This window comes from Falco biarmicus, chromosome 20 (assembly GCF_023638135.1).
Source record: "Falco biarmicus isolate bFalBia1 chromosome 20, bFalBia1.pri, whole genome shotgun sequence".
In the NCBI taxonomy this organism is placed as follows: domain Eukaryota; kingdom Metazoa; phylum Chordata; class Aves; order Falconiformes; family Falconidae; genus Falco; species Falco biarmicus.
Window position 1 is genome coordinate 2,599,595 of NC_079307.1, and position 17,700 is coordinate 2,617,294.

Below are 17,700 nucleotides of genomic sequence, written 5' to 3' on the forward strand. Positions count from 1 at the left end.
TGTGACTAATTAAGTGGAATTAGTAATGATAATTATAGATTTAATTTTTGTTTGCCTTTATTGGCAATGGGGAGAAAGTTGCTTTGAGGGCTGGGTGGGGCAGGTGGGGAATGGATGGGAAAAGCCATGGGAAAACATCACCGCACCAGGGATTTGGCCCAAAGGATGAAGACTTGCCTAGGATTTCCCAGTAAAAGTAGTTTTGCAGTGGGAACAAACAATTTGGGGCTAAAAAAGAAAATTTTGCAGAAACTGCTCAATGCTAAAACTTCTGCTAAAAGGCAGCGGTTTTGTGGAGAGATTGGGCTGTTTATTTGCCAGCCCATCACGTGGGCTGCCAGGGCCTTGAAAAAAAAAAAATGGAAAATGTGGGAAATTTGGGGTGTTTGGCTTTTCCAACCAGAAGAGGGAAATTCCCCGGGGATGTCTCCCCTTCCTCCCACACCCACCACGACCCTGACTCCTCCTCACAACCTGCCTGCAAGAAAAAGGCTATCTTTGAACACTTCTGACTTTTCTTTCCCCGGTGTAATTGATAGGCTATAAAATAAACATAAAATACTGCAAAAATTGCCCAAGCCCCGGGAAGGGGACTCGCACATTTGTCAAGATGCCCATGGGTTGCTATTGCTGCCTGGCTGCAAGTCTCCTTGAAATACACATCTTCCTCCCCCTCCAAGTATGCACGGTGGTCACTGGCCGTCAAAGTGGCCCAAAACATTATCAGATAGCAAAGCTTTTGTAAAAGGCAAAGAACAAAAACACAAGGAAAGGGAGAAGAAAAAAAAAATTAATATATTGCAGCTGGATTTTTAAAAGGCCCAGATAAACTTGCAGCTGCACGACACCACGTGGAGCTATGCAAGCTAAGCTAATGATAATTAAATCTCCTGCTGCAGGGGTGAACAGCAATTTCGCGCTAGGCCTGGTGCCCGGGATGAGAGCTATCCTGGGAAAAGCCGCGCTGGAGGGTTGGACCACGGAGCTGCTCCGCTCACTTCCCAGGCAAAACCCAGACGAGCGCCAGAGCTGGGGATGCTCTGCCCAGCTCCATCCCACACACTGCATCCCTCCACCGCCAGGCTCGGTAATCCGTGACAATCTCAGGTATAAATTCCAGGCAGGAGCAGAGGGGAGGCAATGCAGGCTGAATGCATGAAGGCAACAGCCCTGATGCAGCCTGACTCATTTGCGAGACCTCGCTGCGCAGGGGGGGTCCTTGCTGCGGCACCCCCAGGTCGCGGCGGGGTGAGCTCGGTGCAGGGCTCAGCTCCAGGCAAAGCACCTGACCTGACTGCAAAGTGGCGTTTTGCATCCAAAGCCAGGGTGTTCCTGGGAAGCGGCCTCGGGAAGCGGCTGCGGAGCCAAAGTGCTCCTCTTTGCATGCTGGACAAGTCCCCGTCACTGACCAAAATAGACATTTCCCTCCCACCACTGCACAGCTAAATTCGGTCCCCAGCCCCCCGGGTAAATGAACCCAGCACAAGGCCATTAGCCAGATCTCTTATGCCACATCAGAAAACCTTCATCACGGTCAGCAGGGACGCAGCCCTGCCAGGAGCCCGCCCTCACTCCATGTGAGGAAGAGGATGGTATGGAGGGTGATGCTGCTTTCTGCTAGGCTGCTGGAGGAAGCAGATGGGAGACAAAACCCAAGCCCTGGCCACTTGTGAGCATTACAGATTATTTGCCAGACAGGCTATTGCACTGAGCTCTGTGGTGGCTGGTTAGTAGGAGCAGAGCCAGAGATTAAATGACAGCAAACTCGCAATTTCTTTTTTTTCTTTCCTCTTTTTTCATTTCAGCAGTGCCTTGAAAACAGGCCTGTTTATAAAGGAGAAAATGTCCCATGAGTCATACAGTTTTCAGACAAAAAAATAGCCAGCATCAGCCTGAAGTGACCAAAACACGTGCTCAGATGGACAAAATCTGGCTTCATTCCTAATGATTCTTGGGGTCTGTGCAGCCATGCACACCCCTACAAACTCCCTCCAGGGCTTCCACTGGGAGCTGTGATCCAGCAGCACATCAGGATCCATCATAACAGAGCATCACATTCAAGTACATTTGCTGAATCATTCGTTCAGGTTCCCGTACTTAATTTCTCCACAATACATTTAATACCTTCACTCCCTGTCCTAAAGAGCTGTGGGATTCGTTGAGAGGAGAGTGCAAACAGCTTCGGCTCTGACCTCACGCTCAACTCTGCAAGGCAATAGTTTGTCTGGATTTCCCTGATGAGCACCAGGGTAAAGAGGTCAGTGTCCGGCTCTAGAGAGACAAATAATAGTTTAGAGGTGACCCAGCTCCATGCCAGGATCTCTTGTTGAACACTTCTACCAGTGGTTGGCAAAGGATGAATTGCTGGGTGCTTATTTACCCCTCTGAAAAGAGGAGAAATGGGGTTTTAAGAGAATAATGCTTCATAATACTAGGCATGCTGTTGGATAAGAGAAAGACAAGGCAGAAGCCGGAGCTGGTAAAAGCTACAGCTTGCAATTTCATTGCACCTTCTCTACTCAATAAATGGGTTTCAGTCAGAGCATCTCTTCCATCCAACCCAAAAAGGACCTGAAGGGTAAGTTGATTGCATTGATCGTGCATGCATTTTCCCGGCAGGGAAAGTGGCCCAGTCCCTCGCTGCTCCTGTCCAAAGTACTCCACTTATTACGGGAATATTGCCAGAGCCTCCAGGGCCAGGGAGCGGGATGCTACGGGGAATTCATTGCTCTCTGAGCGCTAGGAACATTAAGAGAGAAGGCAGAGCTGGGGGAATGGCAGTGGCTCACCCCAGCCTTTTCCCCATCATGGCCACTGGTGGCCTGTCACTCCTGCCTGCTACAGGTGTTGACAGCCCTGGGATCATTCTCCCTGGGTCGTCTTTAACCCTTAGGAGAACAGCACGTTGGAGCTTGCCTGCAGGGAGGGCAGCATGAATCTGCTGAGACAAACTGCACTTGTGCAGCTCCTACCTGTCCCCCACACCGCACCTTAAATGTGCATTCTCCTCTCTCTCCCTCCCCAGGCAAGAAAGTCCCTCTCCATCCTACCCAGACCCCTACACCCCGCTGTGACAACGCACAGACATCCAGCCCCTGGGCCAAACCATCTCCTCTGCTGCTCCCGGGCTCCCTGCTGCCTGTCTCCTGCCATCCCCCATCCCTAAAACCCTGCCTCTCCTCCCCGAGGGGTCAGGGAAGAGTGTAAATCACTGTGGGAAGCAGTGCCGGACTTGACACAAAACACAAACCTGTCTCAGTAAAACCAGCACTGCCGTAGGGACGCGCTGGCCAGACAGCGCTGCTGCCATCGCCTAACCCAAACCAGCCAGGCAGGGGGCTAGCTGCAGGAACAATGGTCTGAGCCCCAGTTCAGCACCAAACCCTCCAACTGGAGCAAAAGGCTGAGCACAAGGTCTGCGTACTGCTGCCATACCCTTTGCCTTCAGCCACCCTGTTGTGTCCCCCGCAAGAGACGGCACACGTCTCCGGGAGGTGGGAAGGGGACATCCCAGGGCAGCACCAGCCTCCCTGCTCCACTGCCACCTCCAGGGTCAGCAATGCCAGGCAGGAGATGGGGCACGTCGGCAGCCTCACAGCAGCACTGCCTGTGCCTGGGGAGATGGGGTCGGGGCTAACTCACCCCCAAGGAAATCACCTGCCGGCGCAGCAGCACGCGCCTTTAAGCAAACCGCCTCCGCCTCTCCCTGCAAGAGGCTGAGCCGTGCCTTGCCGTAGTGTCTTCGAAGGAGAAGGCTATCAGCTCAAAACAGCCGAGACCTTTAGCTCAAATCCATTAATCCTCTTTATTAAACCCAGGTCACCTCTGAGTCCTGGCAAATTAACCAGCATCTCCCCACTGCAAGTACATCAAGAGGAAACGCGCTGTAATTTTCATGGACCAGGGCTCTGGGGTCAGAGGGCTTCCCGGGCTCCATTCTCTGCCTTTGTCAATTTAAAAGGGAACATCAGCTTCCTCTTGTATAAATTACCAGAGAGGCAAGAGCTGGGGCCCGGGGCGGTCGCAGGGCATTGTGCCGGCTGCAGCCGTGCCAGTGGCTCCTCTTCTGCCCGAAGATGGAAGCAAGGGACAGCGAGGCCACGAGCACCGAGTCCCTTAGGGGGAAAAATGGGGCTGGGGACATCCTCCAAGCACACCCTCCAAACAGCTGGGCAGCCGAGGTACTGAGCTTGGCATCCTCCAAGGCTACCTTGGCCACGTGCCTTCTTGCTGCTTCTAATAAATGGTATAACCCCCGTGCCAGCCCAGCTGGGGAGCGAGAGAAAGACAGGCTGGAAGGGCTTTGCTCCAGCTCAGAAGTGGGTGGAAAATTGTTCCCTTGTTGCTTGAAATTTCACCATTTGAAACGTCTCCCCCTTTCTGCACTACCCTGTTGGAGCCACTCTACTCTGAATACTCACCAAGCCAGCACCAAAGCGAGAGCGGCTCTATTTCTGAAGAGCCAAGGACATTTAGCTGGGCTGGGGAAGACCTGGGGCCAAATCCCTTACAAACACTAATTATACACCCAGTAGAGGAGCTCCAAAAGAGAAAGCCAGCCCAGCCTGGCCTGGGGAAGAAAGGCTCTGTGTGGGTTGAGGGATAAGGGACTGGAGGTCACAGCACTCCCTTCCTGGGATGAGTCTCCTCCTGCTCCTACAAACAGCATCCTCCAGACAAGCAAACTTTCCAGAGCCAAACAAAGAGTGCTCATACATTGTGTGAGTGAAGAAACAGATATTTTTCCGGGTCGGGGGGGGGAAGGGCGTGGAGGAAGATGCGGAAAATTTCCAAGATATAAGATATAGCTATAAGAGCTATAAGCGTCACATGTGCTCCCCTAAGACAGCTCCACACCATGGCACTTCCCAGCATACTCTGCAGCCACATCTCTACCACAGGGCTGTATCCCACCAGCTTTGGCTGAAGTTGCTCCGGTTTTACACCAACTTAAGTCAGCAGAGACTGAGCTGGGGACCTGTGATGCAAACACCAGGATGCTCACCCTTAACTCAGTCCGACAGCACTAGGGGTTTTCCACTTGGGTTTGACTTACAGGTAAGATTAACGCACAGCATCTTAACTCTCCTAGCCATCAGCTTGTATCACAGCTCTAGTTTTTTATTAAAAACATCATTTCTTGCTGTATTTAATCACCGCAAGGTCATTTCAGTGACAGTTGTCAGCATCCTAGCCAAGGAACCAGAGGAGCAGAGCCCTGTCCCGCTGACCAGATAAAAGGAGGAGATGCTGGGTTTCATTTGCTTGTTTTCAATTGAGAGGTGCCCACCTCGGTGTGCAGATTAAGGTGTGGGTGGGCCAATGTCAGCCCCCCGCGGGCTGAGATGGGAAGCTGCTGCTCGCTCTGCTCATCAGGAGCCCCGAGGAGAGAAATTGCATAGTTCTCCCTGCGGCCCTCTGCCCACCTCGAACCAATTTCTGCTCCTTTTAATTCAATTCAGCTCCTCCTGACCTTGGCTGGCTGGAGTTGCAGAGTTTCTCTCAACAGATAGCACCAATTACAGAGGTGTGAAAATGGAAGGCTTTCAATTCGGAGAACAAACCCAAGAGACTGGGACTTTATTGAACTGAGAAACAGGGGGTGGGAAAGGGGGAGCAGATGGGCACGGGCTCAGTATTGCCTGTGCGCACTCCAGAAACCAAATGCTTTGGCTGTTCCCTCTGTGGGGGAAGGCAAAGGGCTCCGCCTGGGAAGAGGGGCTGCCCCAGGAGCTGGGATGCTGGATACCCCAAGAGGTGCAGGTTCAGGTGCGCAGAGCCAAAGGCACCTGGAACCCAGGGATGCAAAACCCATCCGCTGCATCCCTGGCATCACGCCTCACTCGTTAGCGGCTGCACACCAGCACTTTCACATGCATTCCCCAACGGGCTGATTTCAAACCCCCGAAATCAGATCCGACAGATCTGACACAAACTGAGTTTGCTTCCCCGCGGCAGATCCGGGCCGGCTTGAATCTGCAGCATCTGCAGCCCGATCGCTACCATTAGGCACAGCGGCACCTCCATCCACACCACCTCTTCAGAATAACACTGCTTTTTGTCCACCCACAAAGCTATTGCCAGCCCAGGACTGCTGGGCCAGGCCTCTGGAAACCCATGCCCTGAGCACCAGCATGAGCCCGGTTAGATCTGGGTAGGAGGGCTCTGGCAGGATCATTTAGCTGACTGCCTCGGTGGAGAGATCAACACACGGACAGTCTTTATAAAAACTGCCTTCCTGCTGCACAGTACAACCTGTGATGATCAGAGAGTCCCCAGACAAAAGCAGGGATGTTCAGTTCATGGGAAGGAGGCAGAGACAAGCACCCCTCTGGGCCGAGCTCACTGAAGCTCTTTGCACGACATGCCCCAATGCTAAAAAAAAAAAAATAAAAAAAAAATTAAAACTAAAGCAAGTAGTCCTAGATGCCTAGGACAGAAAATGGGGTTACTCTCATGCAAAGCAGCACCACTGGGTATGGTCCCCATCATGTCTGGATACTTCCAGGTATTTCAAGGACTGGAATGACGCAGGAAAGCCTTCCCCAGGCATGAAAACTCCCCTCTCCAATCCTGTCTCTGCTTGGCTGGTCAGACCACCTCCATCAGCCCAAGGTCCATGGACCGCCCAAGCCCAGGGTCTCCCTTTGATCAGGATGTAACCCTTCCCTGATGAGAACCTCGCGCTGCAAAGCTCTGCTTTCCAGGCCAACGCACAAAAAGCAAACAGGTCCTCCCCATCCGAAATCTGGGCAACCACCCAGCTGGCTGCCTCATCTGAGCAGGCTCAGCATCCCCTTTTCCAAGGCTCCCTCCCAAGCCTCAGAGCTGAGGGGCCACCAAAACAAAGTAGTGGCTAGTTCAGGCTTCTCTCAAGAATTGCTACGACTTGGCAGGACTCTCAGCATCTCGGAGGCACATGGTTTTGAAGCCAGCGCACAGAACCTTTCACATCTCCAGCCAAGCTGCGGCCGCGGCTCCCCCCAACGCCTGCCCATAAATCCTCTAACCCAGTAAACAGTCGAATTACAGCTCCCCGCCATTGCTTAGCTGCTTTTGACACTAATTGCTCTGTGGAGTGTGTGCAACTGGCAACACCTTATTAAAAGTGAAATATATTATACTGTCCGCTTATTGCTACTTTATAAAGATAAAGTATCCTGAGGATACGGAAAGGCTGGCAGAGGCATCGAATCAGCCTCGGAGCGGCCAGCGGATGCTGCAGCGCACGGAGCAGATGCAGGGCAGCATCACCAGGACAAGGGCACGGTCTCCATTACATCGCAAAGAGCGTTTCCATTTGGAGCCCAAGGGTTGAGTGAAGAGCTTGCTTGGGAATTTCTTCTCTTCATCTCCCGGTTCCAGCTCTGAGATGAGACTTTGGGGGAAGCCAGGCAGAGATGAGAAGCGAAAGGGCCGGGGGGATCAAGCACGTGCTGCCCTCCCGCCAACTTCGAGAGGAGCAGAGGGTGCTCCTCAACTCACAAAGGCAGACTAAGTCTCTTGCTAACCATGAATTTGCATTTTCCTACCTCCAAACATCGCTACCTGAAGTGTGGCACAGCCTCTCCTGCCGGTGACACAAACCAGGGCATCAGTCCTTCTGACAGTCACATAAGAGCAAGGCCAAGAGCCTCGTGATGCTCCAGCTCTGTGTCAGCCCAGCACAGGGATTTTAGGACCCGATGTCTTGATCTCACAGTATTTCTCCTGTGTTTCTCAAAGGAGGAAGCCAAAACTCACTGTTTCACAAGGAAAAAATGTGCAGAAACCTCCACTTCAGATTTGGAGCTACAGCGAGGACACGTCTTTTAACACATGTCTCTGCACATGCCTCGGGCAAGTCATTTTCCCTCTTTATTGCTTGACTTCCCTGTCTACAAAAACAGGGACAATGAAATTTCTCTTCTCTGTGAAGTGTTTTAAAATCTACTGGAAACAACCACTACGCAAGAGTGAGACCTGATACCACCGAGTCTCAATAATAAATGTCTCAACCCAGTCCCTCAGGCCTCATCTCACTGGATAATTTTGGAAGAATTGTTGGTTTTATTTTGAATTGACAGGCTCTTTCTAGTTCGGAACAGGACAGGCAGCAGAAGACATGAGGAAGGCAGGCACGGGGGATGCCAAAGGCACTTCTGCAGCACTCACAAAGAGATGGTGTGCAGAGAGGGCACAGAAAACTGCCCACACATGGGGAGAAAATCAGCTTCTGGGGACTCATTTTCAGTTAAATGGAGATATTCCTCATGTACATCACAGAAGTCATTACATCCACACCCCTCCTGTACCCTGGAGAGCAGAGATGCTACTATTTATCATTTATTGGTCATTTCCCATGTGGCAGGAACAACAGACCCAGCCTCCCATCAGCCCCGAGGACCACGGAGCACAGAAACACAGCCGGCATCACGCTTTGATTCCCGAATGAAATGGCATGTCCTAAAGCAGCAGATTTGAAATATCCAGAGTCTTTGGTTCAAGAAGTTCAAATCCAAGCAGGATCAATACCTTCTCACTCCTGAAGTATCAGCAGGTAATTGGGTATCATGCAGTGATGAGCAACCCAGTTTGCTCAGAAGCTGCAAACTTTAATCTTCATCCCTTCCTGGTACATAGAATGGAGAGGGAGGAACAGATCAAAGGAGAATAGATCAAATTCAGCAGCATTTGGACCCAGATTGCAGAAAAAAGGACTCATTCTTAAGCAAAACGGTTTGGGCTTCTAAGGTTCAACATCTTGAGAGGACTCAAGTACAACACAATGCAGAGAAGTTGCCACCTCTCCAGTGCAGCCACCTGCAACCTCCGCATTGCCTCCCTTGGGGTTTAGACTGCTCCTGACACCCCGACTTTGCACCAGAGCCCTCTCCAATTTCACACTGCAGTACCTGACCATCTTGACCTCTGCAAATGCCTCTGTTGGCTCATGGACCTCCTACCCCAGCCCCCTCCTCATTGTCCCATTCCCAGCCCCGTAGCGCCCGTGGCATTTCAGCAAAGGGGCTCAGGTGCACCCACCCGTGCTGCTCCATCCCACAGCACCAGCCCTGCCATCAGCTCCCAGTGAGGGCCAGGAGATGCTGGTCCACGCTTTGCAAGCTGGAAGGTCCCACCCGGCTACAGGAGGCTGCCACCCCAGCCCTGGAAAGGAGAGGTGACAAGGTAGACGGATGGGCAGAGAGACAGAAAAGCACCTCAGGCATCAGAACGACCTATCTGACAGATTTCCCTGCCGATCAAAGCTAACTTTGCTTAGAGTTTTTGACATCTGATTAATTATGTCGCGCTGGCTCGTCTCAAAAGGTTGTGTTTCCGGCAGTCCTCGCCTTTCATCCTCGCAGCGTTTAGCGGCCAAGCCCGCTCCCCTGGTGCCAGCAAAGGAGGGGACGGCAGGAGGGTGGCTTTGCCAAATGTCTTGGCCCGTCCCTGGGAGGCAGGAGATAAGGAGGGCAAGGGACAGCCGGGGACAGAGGCCCTTTGTCTGTGGTGCCTTTTGTGGCGGGTAGATAGGAGGCTGCTGCCTCGCGCTGACATTTCAGTGACCAAATTAAAATGCACCGCCATGGAGACTAAATGTCATTAGCCTCATTATAAGCGACTGCATTAAAATAAACAAACAAAAAAAAAAGGTGGAAATTAGCCAACGCTATTAAATAAAAGAAATAAACAGGCAGACCCAGCAGGGACCGTGCAGCTGAGGTCAGTGGCGATCACCTGGGCTGCCGAGCCGGGAAGGGGCAGAGCAGCAGCAGTGAAGGTCTCCGTGGGCTCTGCCGCCGTGCACAAATGTGCAGAGACAGGTCCACTCGTGACGTGACCCCAGATGTAGCTGCCTGTTTGGGCTGTCTATGGGGTCTTTCAGGCTTCGTTTCCAGTTCCAGGATGCTCTGTGCAAGCTGGCTTTAAGGGACTGAACACGCATGTCCCCGAGGGCTGCTGCTGCAGGCAGCGCTGCACCATGAAGGACGTGCCCCGTGCGCTGCTCTAACAGGGATGGAGGTTCCTTTAGCAGCATCCAGGTTTCTCTTGGATGCTTCCCATGCAATCGGTGGCCAACACCAAACAGATTTCGCTTATGCACTGTGACAGGACTGCCGCACAAGGTGGAAAGCTTGGTGAAAGAAGCGTTGGTTTGTCCTTGTAAAGCAAGAAATTTTTCCTCTAACCCCTCTTGCTATGCAAACGCCATTTCCTTTGGGGCGGAAGAAGTCATCAGAAGGCCCTTGCAAGATCCTGCTTATGACAGAGCAGATTTGAAAGCACAGAGATCTCCTTCCCCCTCCTTCCCTTCTGTCAAAAATTATAATCATCATTTTCCAGCTTGCTGAACAATCAAAGTGTGGCCTATATTCGCTGGAGCTCCTTCCACATGCCGCATGCATAGCAACAAGTCCAGGAAACAAAAGCCAGAAGTAAACAGTTGAGTGAGAGGAGGCGATGGGCTGGCAGGGGGACAGCAGGGGAACGCTGCTCAGAGAGCACGGCGTGGGGCATGAGCATCCTGGCTCCCCCCAAGTCTCACCAGTCTGGAGCTGCTCTGAGGGCAGTGGTGAAGACCTCTTCTTCCAAGCTCTGCGGGGAGCATGGGAAGAAACATGCCTGGGCAATTTGCTTAGTGGAAATGGCAACAGTCCTGCTGTACCAGAAGGAAGCCCAAGCCCTCCTGCTGCAGATTCAGCTGGTCCTCACGTGGCGGAGGAACTGCGAGAAGCTCATCATGGGGTGAGCCATGAAGGATGAAGTCACATCAAGCACAGGTAAAGCCAGCTGCCCCTTGGGAAGCCTGTATCCTCTGCATAAAACCCCACTGGTGCACCAGCTCTGCTCAACACAGCAGACCCCCTCCCATCATTTTGCTGTCCAGACAGTCTGAAGCTGTTGAGGTCCAGTCCCTGCATCCCATCCTGAAGCACGGAGCTTGCAGGGAGTTTTGCTGGGCTACCCCTTCCCTGCGGTTTGCAGCCCACTTCAGTCTCCAGAGCTGTCAATCCAGCACTTTTCAACTAGCGCTGAATTCACAGAAAAGTAAATCTAAAAATAACTCTTCTTTTTCCCCCTTCCTTGCCTCATCTCACATGTGTTCTGCGTGCACATGATTCTGCCGCACAGGCAACAGGTCCAGCTTCCCCAGAACGGCTCCGAGGAGGAGGCTGCTCACGATGCTGAGGCACCAATGGCTCTCTGCAGCTAGCTGAGCCTCAGTGCTTTAGGCTGATGTGTCCATCTAGGAAATTCAGCCCATGGAGACAGATCCAGGACAGGAGATCAGTGAGAAGCACTAAGTCCCCTTTCCAGAAATCCCCTGAAACCACACCCCCTACTTACTGCGACCGTGCACCCACCCCCTGCTTCAGGTGGTCTTGAAGGGACACCTCCTCTGCAAAACACTCTTCCCTGGCCCTGCCAGGGAAAGCCCACCACCTCCACCAACTCAAACCAGTGCCTCAAACCACTGCCCTCCGTCACCCCACATCCTCCGAGTGTAAGCCAGGACTGGAGGGAGAGCCCACCAGCTCCAACATCCCACTCAACCGGACCCCACGCTACCTGGGCTCGTGCTATCATCAGTTCACAAGGGTGATGCATCCCCTGCCATTCCTGCCTTTCTGGACCTAGCAAGCCACCTTGCTTGGTCACCCTTAGAGGGTGATAATACAGTCCAGAGCTTTTGAGAAACAGTGTTTCTTTCCTCTAAGCATGAAACAAAGAGGAGTTCCGTGGAAAAACCCACCCACTGAGCAGCAAGTGTCAAAGCCACCTCTGTATGTGCTGTTGCCGCATTGGTAATTATAAGTACCATGCCTTCATTAGGGAAAGGGAGAGATGACTAGGAGGCAAGGAGATTTGCAGCAAAGCTGTTATTATTTTTAAGTTTAAACAAAAAGGAGAAGCATGACAGCTGAGATCATTCCCCATCCTGCACATGCCAGCAGGCGAGAGCATCTCAGGGAACGCTCAACCCAGAAGGTAAGAAGGAATGGGAGCTAATATCCAGCTTTGCCTAAGCTGGGAGGGAAAAAGGACAAGGCTGCAAAGCCCAGGCTGACCACAGGGTCATAAAGGATGTTACAGAAAAAAAAAATAATCACAAGTTTTCTTCTACCTGACTGCAGCAAAAGGATCCTCCTGCTCCCCCCAGGAACGTGTCGGGGTTCATCACAGTGCCCCAGCAGCCTCCTTCCCTGCTCCTTGCCCAGCGACTTTGGTTTCTAACCAGAGTGCAAACTTCAAATTGCATATTCAAGTGTAAAATACGAACACAGCTGTTTATGCAGCTCAAAATTTGCCATAACCAAATATTCAAGCCTTTGGGGAAGATTTTCAAAGGCACCAGTTAAGGCACCTAGCTCCCGTTGGTATCCTTCAAAACATTTCTCCTTTTGCAGTTTTTCACAGGGATTTGCACCAGCAAAAGCTCCTCCACCTGGCTGCCTGCAACTAGTGAATGCACAAAGGAGATGCTGTCAAAGAGAAGCTGCTGGAAAACCCAAAGCAAGCTTCACCACTTTGGGGCATGCTGGAAGGCAGCCGCCGGAGCCAGCAGCCCCAAAACCCACAGTCCCCAAAGCAAATTGTTCCAAAACCTTGTGCCGTGGGCATTTGCACGGAGCAAAAGCTGTGTGTGCCTGTTCTCCCACCATGTTCCCTCCCCACGTCATTTGGGAACCAGAGCAAGGGCTGCTCCTCCCCAGCAGAAACAAAGCATCCTCTAAAAGGCCAGCGCCAGCTTTCTCCCTGTCCCAGGAGCCAGGGGATGGAGGAATTAACCTCTGACAGGGAAACTAGAGCCCCAGCCTCAAGCAGAGGAAGACCAGGCAATGGTTTTGAGCTGACGCCCACCGGTGCAGGCTCCCCATCCTGCTGGGGCCTCTTCTTGAGCATCTTTGACTGATGGAGGACGGTTGGCTGCAGTACCTTACCCACTACTATCCCTACTTTTGGAAGAGCACAGAAAATCCCCTTAAGTCCCTCTCGCTCATATTGAAATGACACTAAAGCAGAACTAATGTGCTCCAGGTACTTATTCTTGGGCTTAGTTGTAGGGATCAGCAGCACTCCACCAGTCCAGCATCCCCCACTAGAGAAAGCTGATGGCCATGTCACAGGCCGTGGTGGCAGCAGGAAAAGTGTGCTCCCACAGCAGAGGCTCCCCGCTAGGAAAGGATGGAAAAGTCTTTTTACCCTCTGCAATTTCTGTTTCTTAACTTTAGACTGGATTTAAAGCCACCACCAAAGCCAGGCTGCCCACGTGACAATGAGGCAGGGGAGGTAAGGGGTGGCACAGCCAGAGTCTCCAGGGGGATGCAGAAAGCAGGTCCCAGATGCAAGAGGTGATGGCAGGGCACTGGGGTAGTCTCCAAGCTCTGCAAGCTTTCTCTTGACCCCAATGCCCAGGAGCAGTGAAAAAACGAGATCAGCTGTCTTGCCCTGCACTGCCAGATTTCCGACTTCTGAAAGGAGCCACTGCCGTGACGAGCCATTTTGCCAAGCCAGCAAAGGCAGCAATATAAATGTCTGAAGAAGCTGATGCACATTGATTATTGCCACCTGTAGAGCCATGATGTCACACCATAACTGCAGATTAGCCAAATATACTCCCCCTTGCCCCAAATTCGTTCTCTAGTGCATTACAGCCCACCCTGGTACATCTCAAAACAACAGCACCCAAAATGCCCTGCAGTTCAAAGCATTTGCCAATAGCTTGACAATTAAATTACCCCCTCTGCCTCCCCATTGTGCAGCTCTGGGCTCATTAAAAATCCGCAGCATCCTTCCCATCAGAAAGAGCCCACCTCACAAAGCAACTGATGTCCAGAAACTCACCTCCCCCAAGGCACCAGATGACAATAGCATTAAGCCTTCTAAATTATTTTGGATGGAAACTTGTCTTACAAAGAAATAAAAAGCTGCAGAGTAAGACGTTATCTATGACCAGAGGGGTCAGGGTTTCATTATTGCATTAACCTTTCATGTCTTTAGATTCTACAAGAGTGAATTGGTAACGAGACGACATGAGCCCCGATGGGAAAAACGCATCTTTCCTAACAAAAGTAAGGGGGGGGGGGGGGGGGGGGGGGCGGGGGGGGAGAACACAAGTGGGAGCAACAGAAAGAGGGAAAAAATGGCAAATAAGCTATTACCACTAATAATAACTTTGCAATGCTATTTTCTGCAGGAGCCTTCAAGTTGTGATGTTTCCTTCACTCTAATTACACCTTCTAAAAGCAGGTTCCCTTCTCGCTTTAACCACCCCGCGCGAAACTCCCGCAGGATTCAGATAAAAATGGAGAGGGAAAGAGTTCACACTTCACAAACTGCCTCTGCATATCCCAGGGGAGCGTCACCTGCATAAAACCCGTGGGATTACACTTGCAAATAACAATCAGCCCAAAAAACCCACTCTGAGAAGGTGCAGGCTCCGAGGGTCGGCAGGGACCATTTGATTTCCTTCTGCACAGAGTGCCATCCAGGGGGACTTTGCCAACGTGACTTGTGCTACAGCCCACAGCAGTGCTGAATCCAGGGTGGGCAGGGAGGGAAAACACCCAACCTCTGCAAGCCATGCGAAAAAAAAAAAGGATAGGAGATGTTCCAATCCCAGCCTCCAAGGCAGAAAGTGGTCAGCGTGGGGGTGGGAAGGCAGAGCGCCCAGCAGCCAGCCCAGTGCTCTGGAATATTTCCTCTAATGCAGGCAGTAGGTTTCAGCTTGATGGATTAACGGCTGAGCCCAGCTGGGCAAAGTCCTGGGCTGGTTTGGCTCAGGGGACATTCAAAGCCAAAGCAGATATTGGTGCTTAATAGAAATAAGAAGGGAAAGCTACAACCACATACGTACGGATCAAAAAACCTCTACCGAGTTACTGGGGGCTTAAATGCACGGGCCTTTTCCCTCCCTGGCACACACAGATGTCAGAGCTAGCCCAGGCCTGGGGCCAACCAGCCACATCTCAAGGAAACCGCAGCAGGGCACCAGCAAACCACAAACGCTCTGGTCTCTGCCAGCTCCTGCAGCTTAAGGACACCTTGATGACAGCCCATCAAGTGTCACAATCCTCCCATCTGACCTGCACGGCTGCCTTGCCTCCATTTCTTTGCAATTTCAACCCAGAGGAACCTCATCTAGCAAGAGAGTGAAAGAGCCAACGCTCTGCTTGGCACAGTGTTGGTGAGGCAAGCTGCCCCCGTGCCAGGCACACCCACCTCACCTTGCTCAAGACAGTATTTTCAATAAAAAAACCCTTGCATTCAGCAAAGTCGGGCAGCTCACACAGCCGTGCCATCCTTCTCGTGCTCACGTGCTAAACCACAGGTGCACCATTTTGCTTTAAGGCATTGCTGGTGGCATCGCTGTCAGAGGTCTTCCACTGATGCGCTGCCCCCCCAGGGCTAACACACATCGCATCCCCCTGCAATAATCCCACGGAGCATCAGTGGTACCCAGTCCCCTGCCAGGGCTCTTGTACCTGCCGGCCGCTCGGGCTGCAGCGCGGCACGGCTCTGCCACAGGACCCCGGGATGTGGGTGTCCCACGGCATGGGTCTCCACAAGCAAGTTTTAGCCCAAGTCCCCTCGTGTTCATCACAGCTGTGGAACGAGCTGTTTTCCAGCTGTGACACAGCTAACCTCCCCCCCGCCAGCCTCATCCTCTTCCCACACATCCCAGCCCTGCACAGCAAAGCACTGTAACTAAACCATGGAAAGCTGCAGAAATTATAGCCGTGCCTTTTCCCAGCCCTCCTGAGTCCAACATAATTCTCGCTGACAGTCACGAAAAACACATGTTGGGTTAAGATCGGATCTGAGCCTTGACACTCAGTCCCCATCTGCTTGCACAGGGACCATAATCTTTTCAGCTGCTAAAAGTGCACATCATCATGAAAAAAAATGCCGACGACTTTCCCCCCTCCGCGTGCAGCTCCGCTGTCCGCCCCCATCGCTCCCTCCCTACGGATGCAGTGCAGGGCTGCGCTCGCTGCCCCACCACGACCCACCCGCGGAGCACCAGCACAGAGCCAGCGCTGGATCCAAACCCAGCATCTCCCCCAAGCCACGGGGATGAGGCCAACCCACACTTCGGGGGCCACCTGCTCGGCTCATGGAGGTTGCAGCACCTTTGCCGCAGCCAGATGCGGTCGTCCGTGTCGTCCCCCCCCCCGGGTCGGGGGGTTCGTTTTCACTTCGCAAAAGGGAGTGAGGGGCAGGCACCCGAGTTTGCCTGGCAAGGAATCGGGGGAAGGAGGGGTGAGGGGGAGCACAGGGAATAGCATGACAGCTCAGGAGAGAGGGAGGGCACAGGAGGTGCCCAACTTTGAAGGGGAAAAAGCTCCGTGCCCACATCATTTACAGCCAGAGGCTGCCTGGGGGGACAGACTCTGCCCAGCCTGGGGGCTGCCGTGCAACCCCCACCAGCCCCCACCACAGGTGCCAGCGCCTCGGGTGCCTGCGGCTGGGTGCCTCCCCGGGGGGCCAGCCCTGCCACGGGGGACGGGCACGGCTGTGTGAACCCCACTCGCTGGGAGCACTTGGCAATTCCCTGCTGCAGAGCAACTCGCTGCCTGCCTGCATCTGTGCGTTCGTGCGCAATGTGCATGAAGTCCAGGTCCCCCATGCACGCACACTGCTCGGCTTTCCCACCCTGCCAGCCGATACCCTCCCGATGCCCTGGAGAAAAAGCTTTTTTGCACTACCTGGGATGAAGAGCAGAGCAGTTGTGGCCGTGAAGATGATCCAGCAGGCAGGATGGTACATCTTGAAGCTGCAGTAGACTAGCGGCTGATTTGCTTGCTGCTTGCTGCTGCCGCCGCTGCTTTCGTCTGCGTTGAATTCTGAGCAGGTTTAAATCCAATGTTTGCAGAGGGAGGGAGACTGAGTTAGTGAGCTAGAGAGAGGGGGAGAGAAACGGGAGCAGGCAGTCAGCGTCTCCGATTTTTCCTTGCACACGCGCGCACACACACACACACACAACTAGCAGAAGGAACACCAGGCTCAGTGCGTGCACGGGGGAAAGTAGACCTCCTACCAGGCACCCATTGGTTCAAGATGCTGACTGACACACGCACACTTGCTCTTCTGCGGGTCTCCTTCTGCAACCAGGGAGTTAAATGCGGGCATTGACCCCCTGAGCATCCCTGCCAGCACCGGCTGCCAGCAGGACCCGGGACGGAGGGAGCAGCCTGGCACAGAGGTGGGCACCGTCCCACTGACTCCTCGTGCACCAGCTGCCTGCAAAGGGGCTCAGAAATTTTTTGTCCCTAAACTGGAGCTGACGGGGGGCAGGGGGGTGGGCAGCCCCAGGCTTCAGCCCCTTGGCTCACCCCTGCCCCTCTGTGGGCTCTACCCCCCTCCCCGGGAAGCCACCGGCAGCTCTGCCTACTGCCAAGAGAGGCAAACCAGCGGGTAATCCAAGCTTTTTAGCATGAGTGGGTGTTTTTCGCACAAAATCTCTGAAACCGAGAAACAATCTTCTCTGTGCATCCCAACTAGAGCTGTATTTTTTCCCCTTCAGCGGGCTCACAGAGCCCCAAAAGGACGCTGAGCCCAGGTAGCTGCTCCTGCAGACCCGCTGCTCGATACCATCCCATTCCCACCGAGGCCAAGGAGTGTTTCCTCAGGCTCTCTAAAGCAATCCTCCCTTTCCAGGCTGCCACAGCTTGCCCCCAAGCCCTGCTTTCCCCAGACCTGCCTTGCCACCTT

The 17,700-nt window shown here is 53.0% G+C and overlaps 1 protein-coding gene across 2 annotated transcripts in view; it reads right to left on the reverse strand.

Annotated features, from left to right (window-relative positions):
* LOC130141742 (opioid-binding protein/cell adhesion molecule homolog) overlaps positions 1–16,940 on the reverse strand; it is a 305,372-nt gene extending 288,432 nt beyond the window's left edge. For both annotated transcript variants that reach the window (XM_056322896.1, XM_056322894.1), the window contains exon 1: positions 16,695–16,940. In XM_056322896.1, coding sequence (XP_056178871.1) covers positions 16,695–16,755 — 61 coding nt within the window. In that variant the 5' untranslated portion in view covers positions 16,756–16,940. The remainder of the gene's footprint in view (positions 1–16,694) is intronic.
* Between the last annotated feature and the right edge of the window lie 760 nt (positions 16,941–17,700).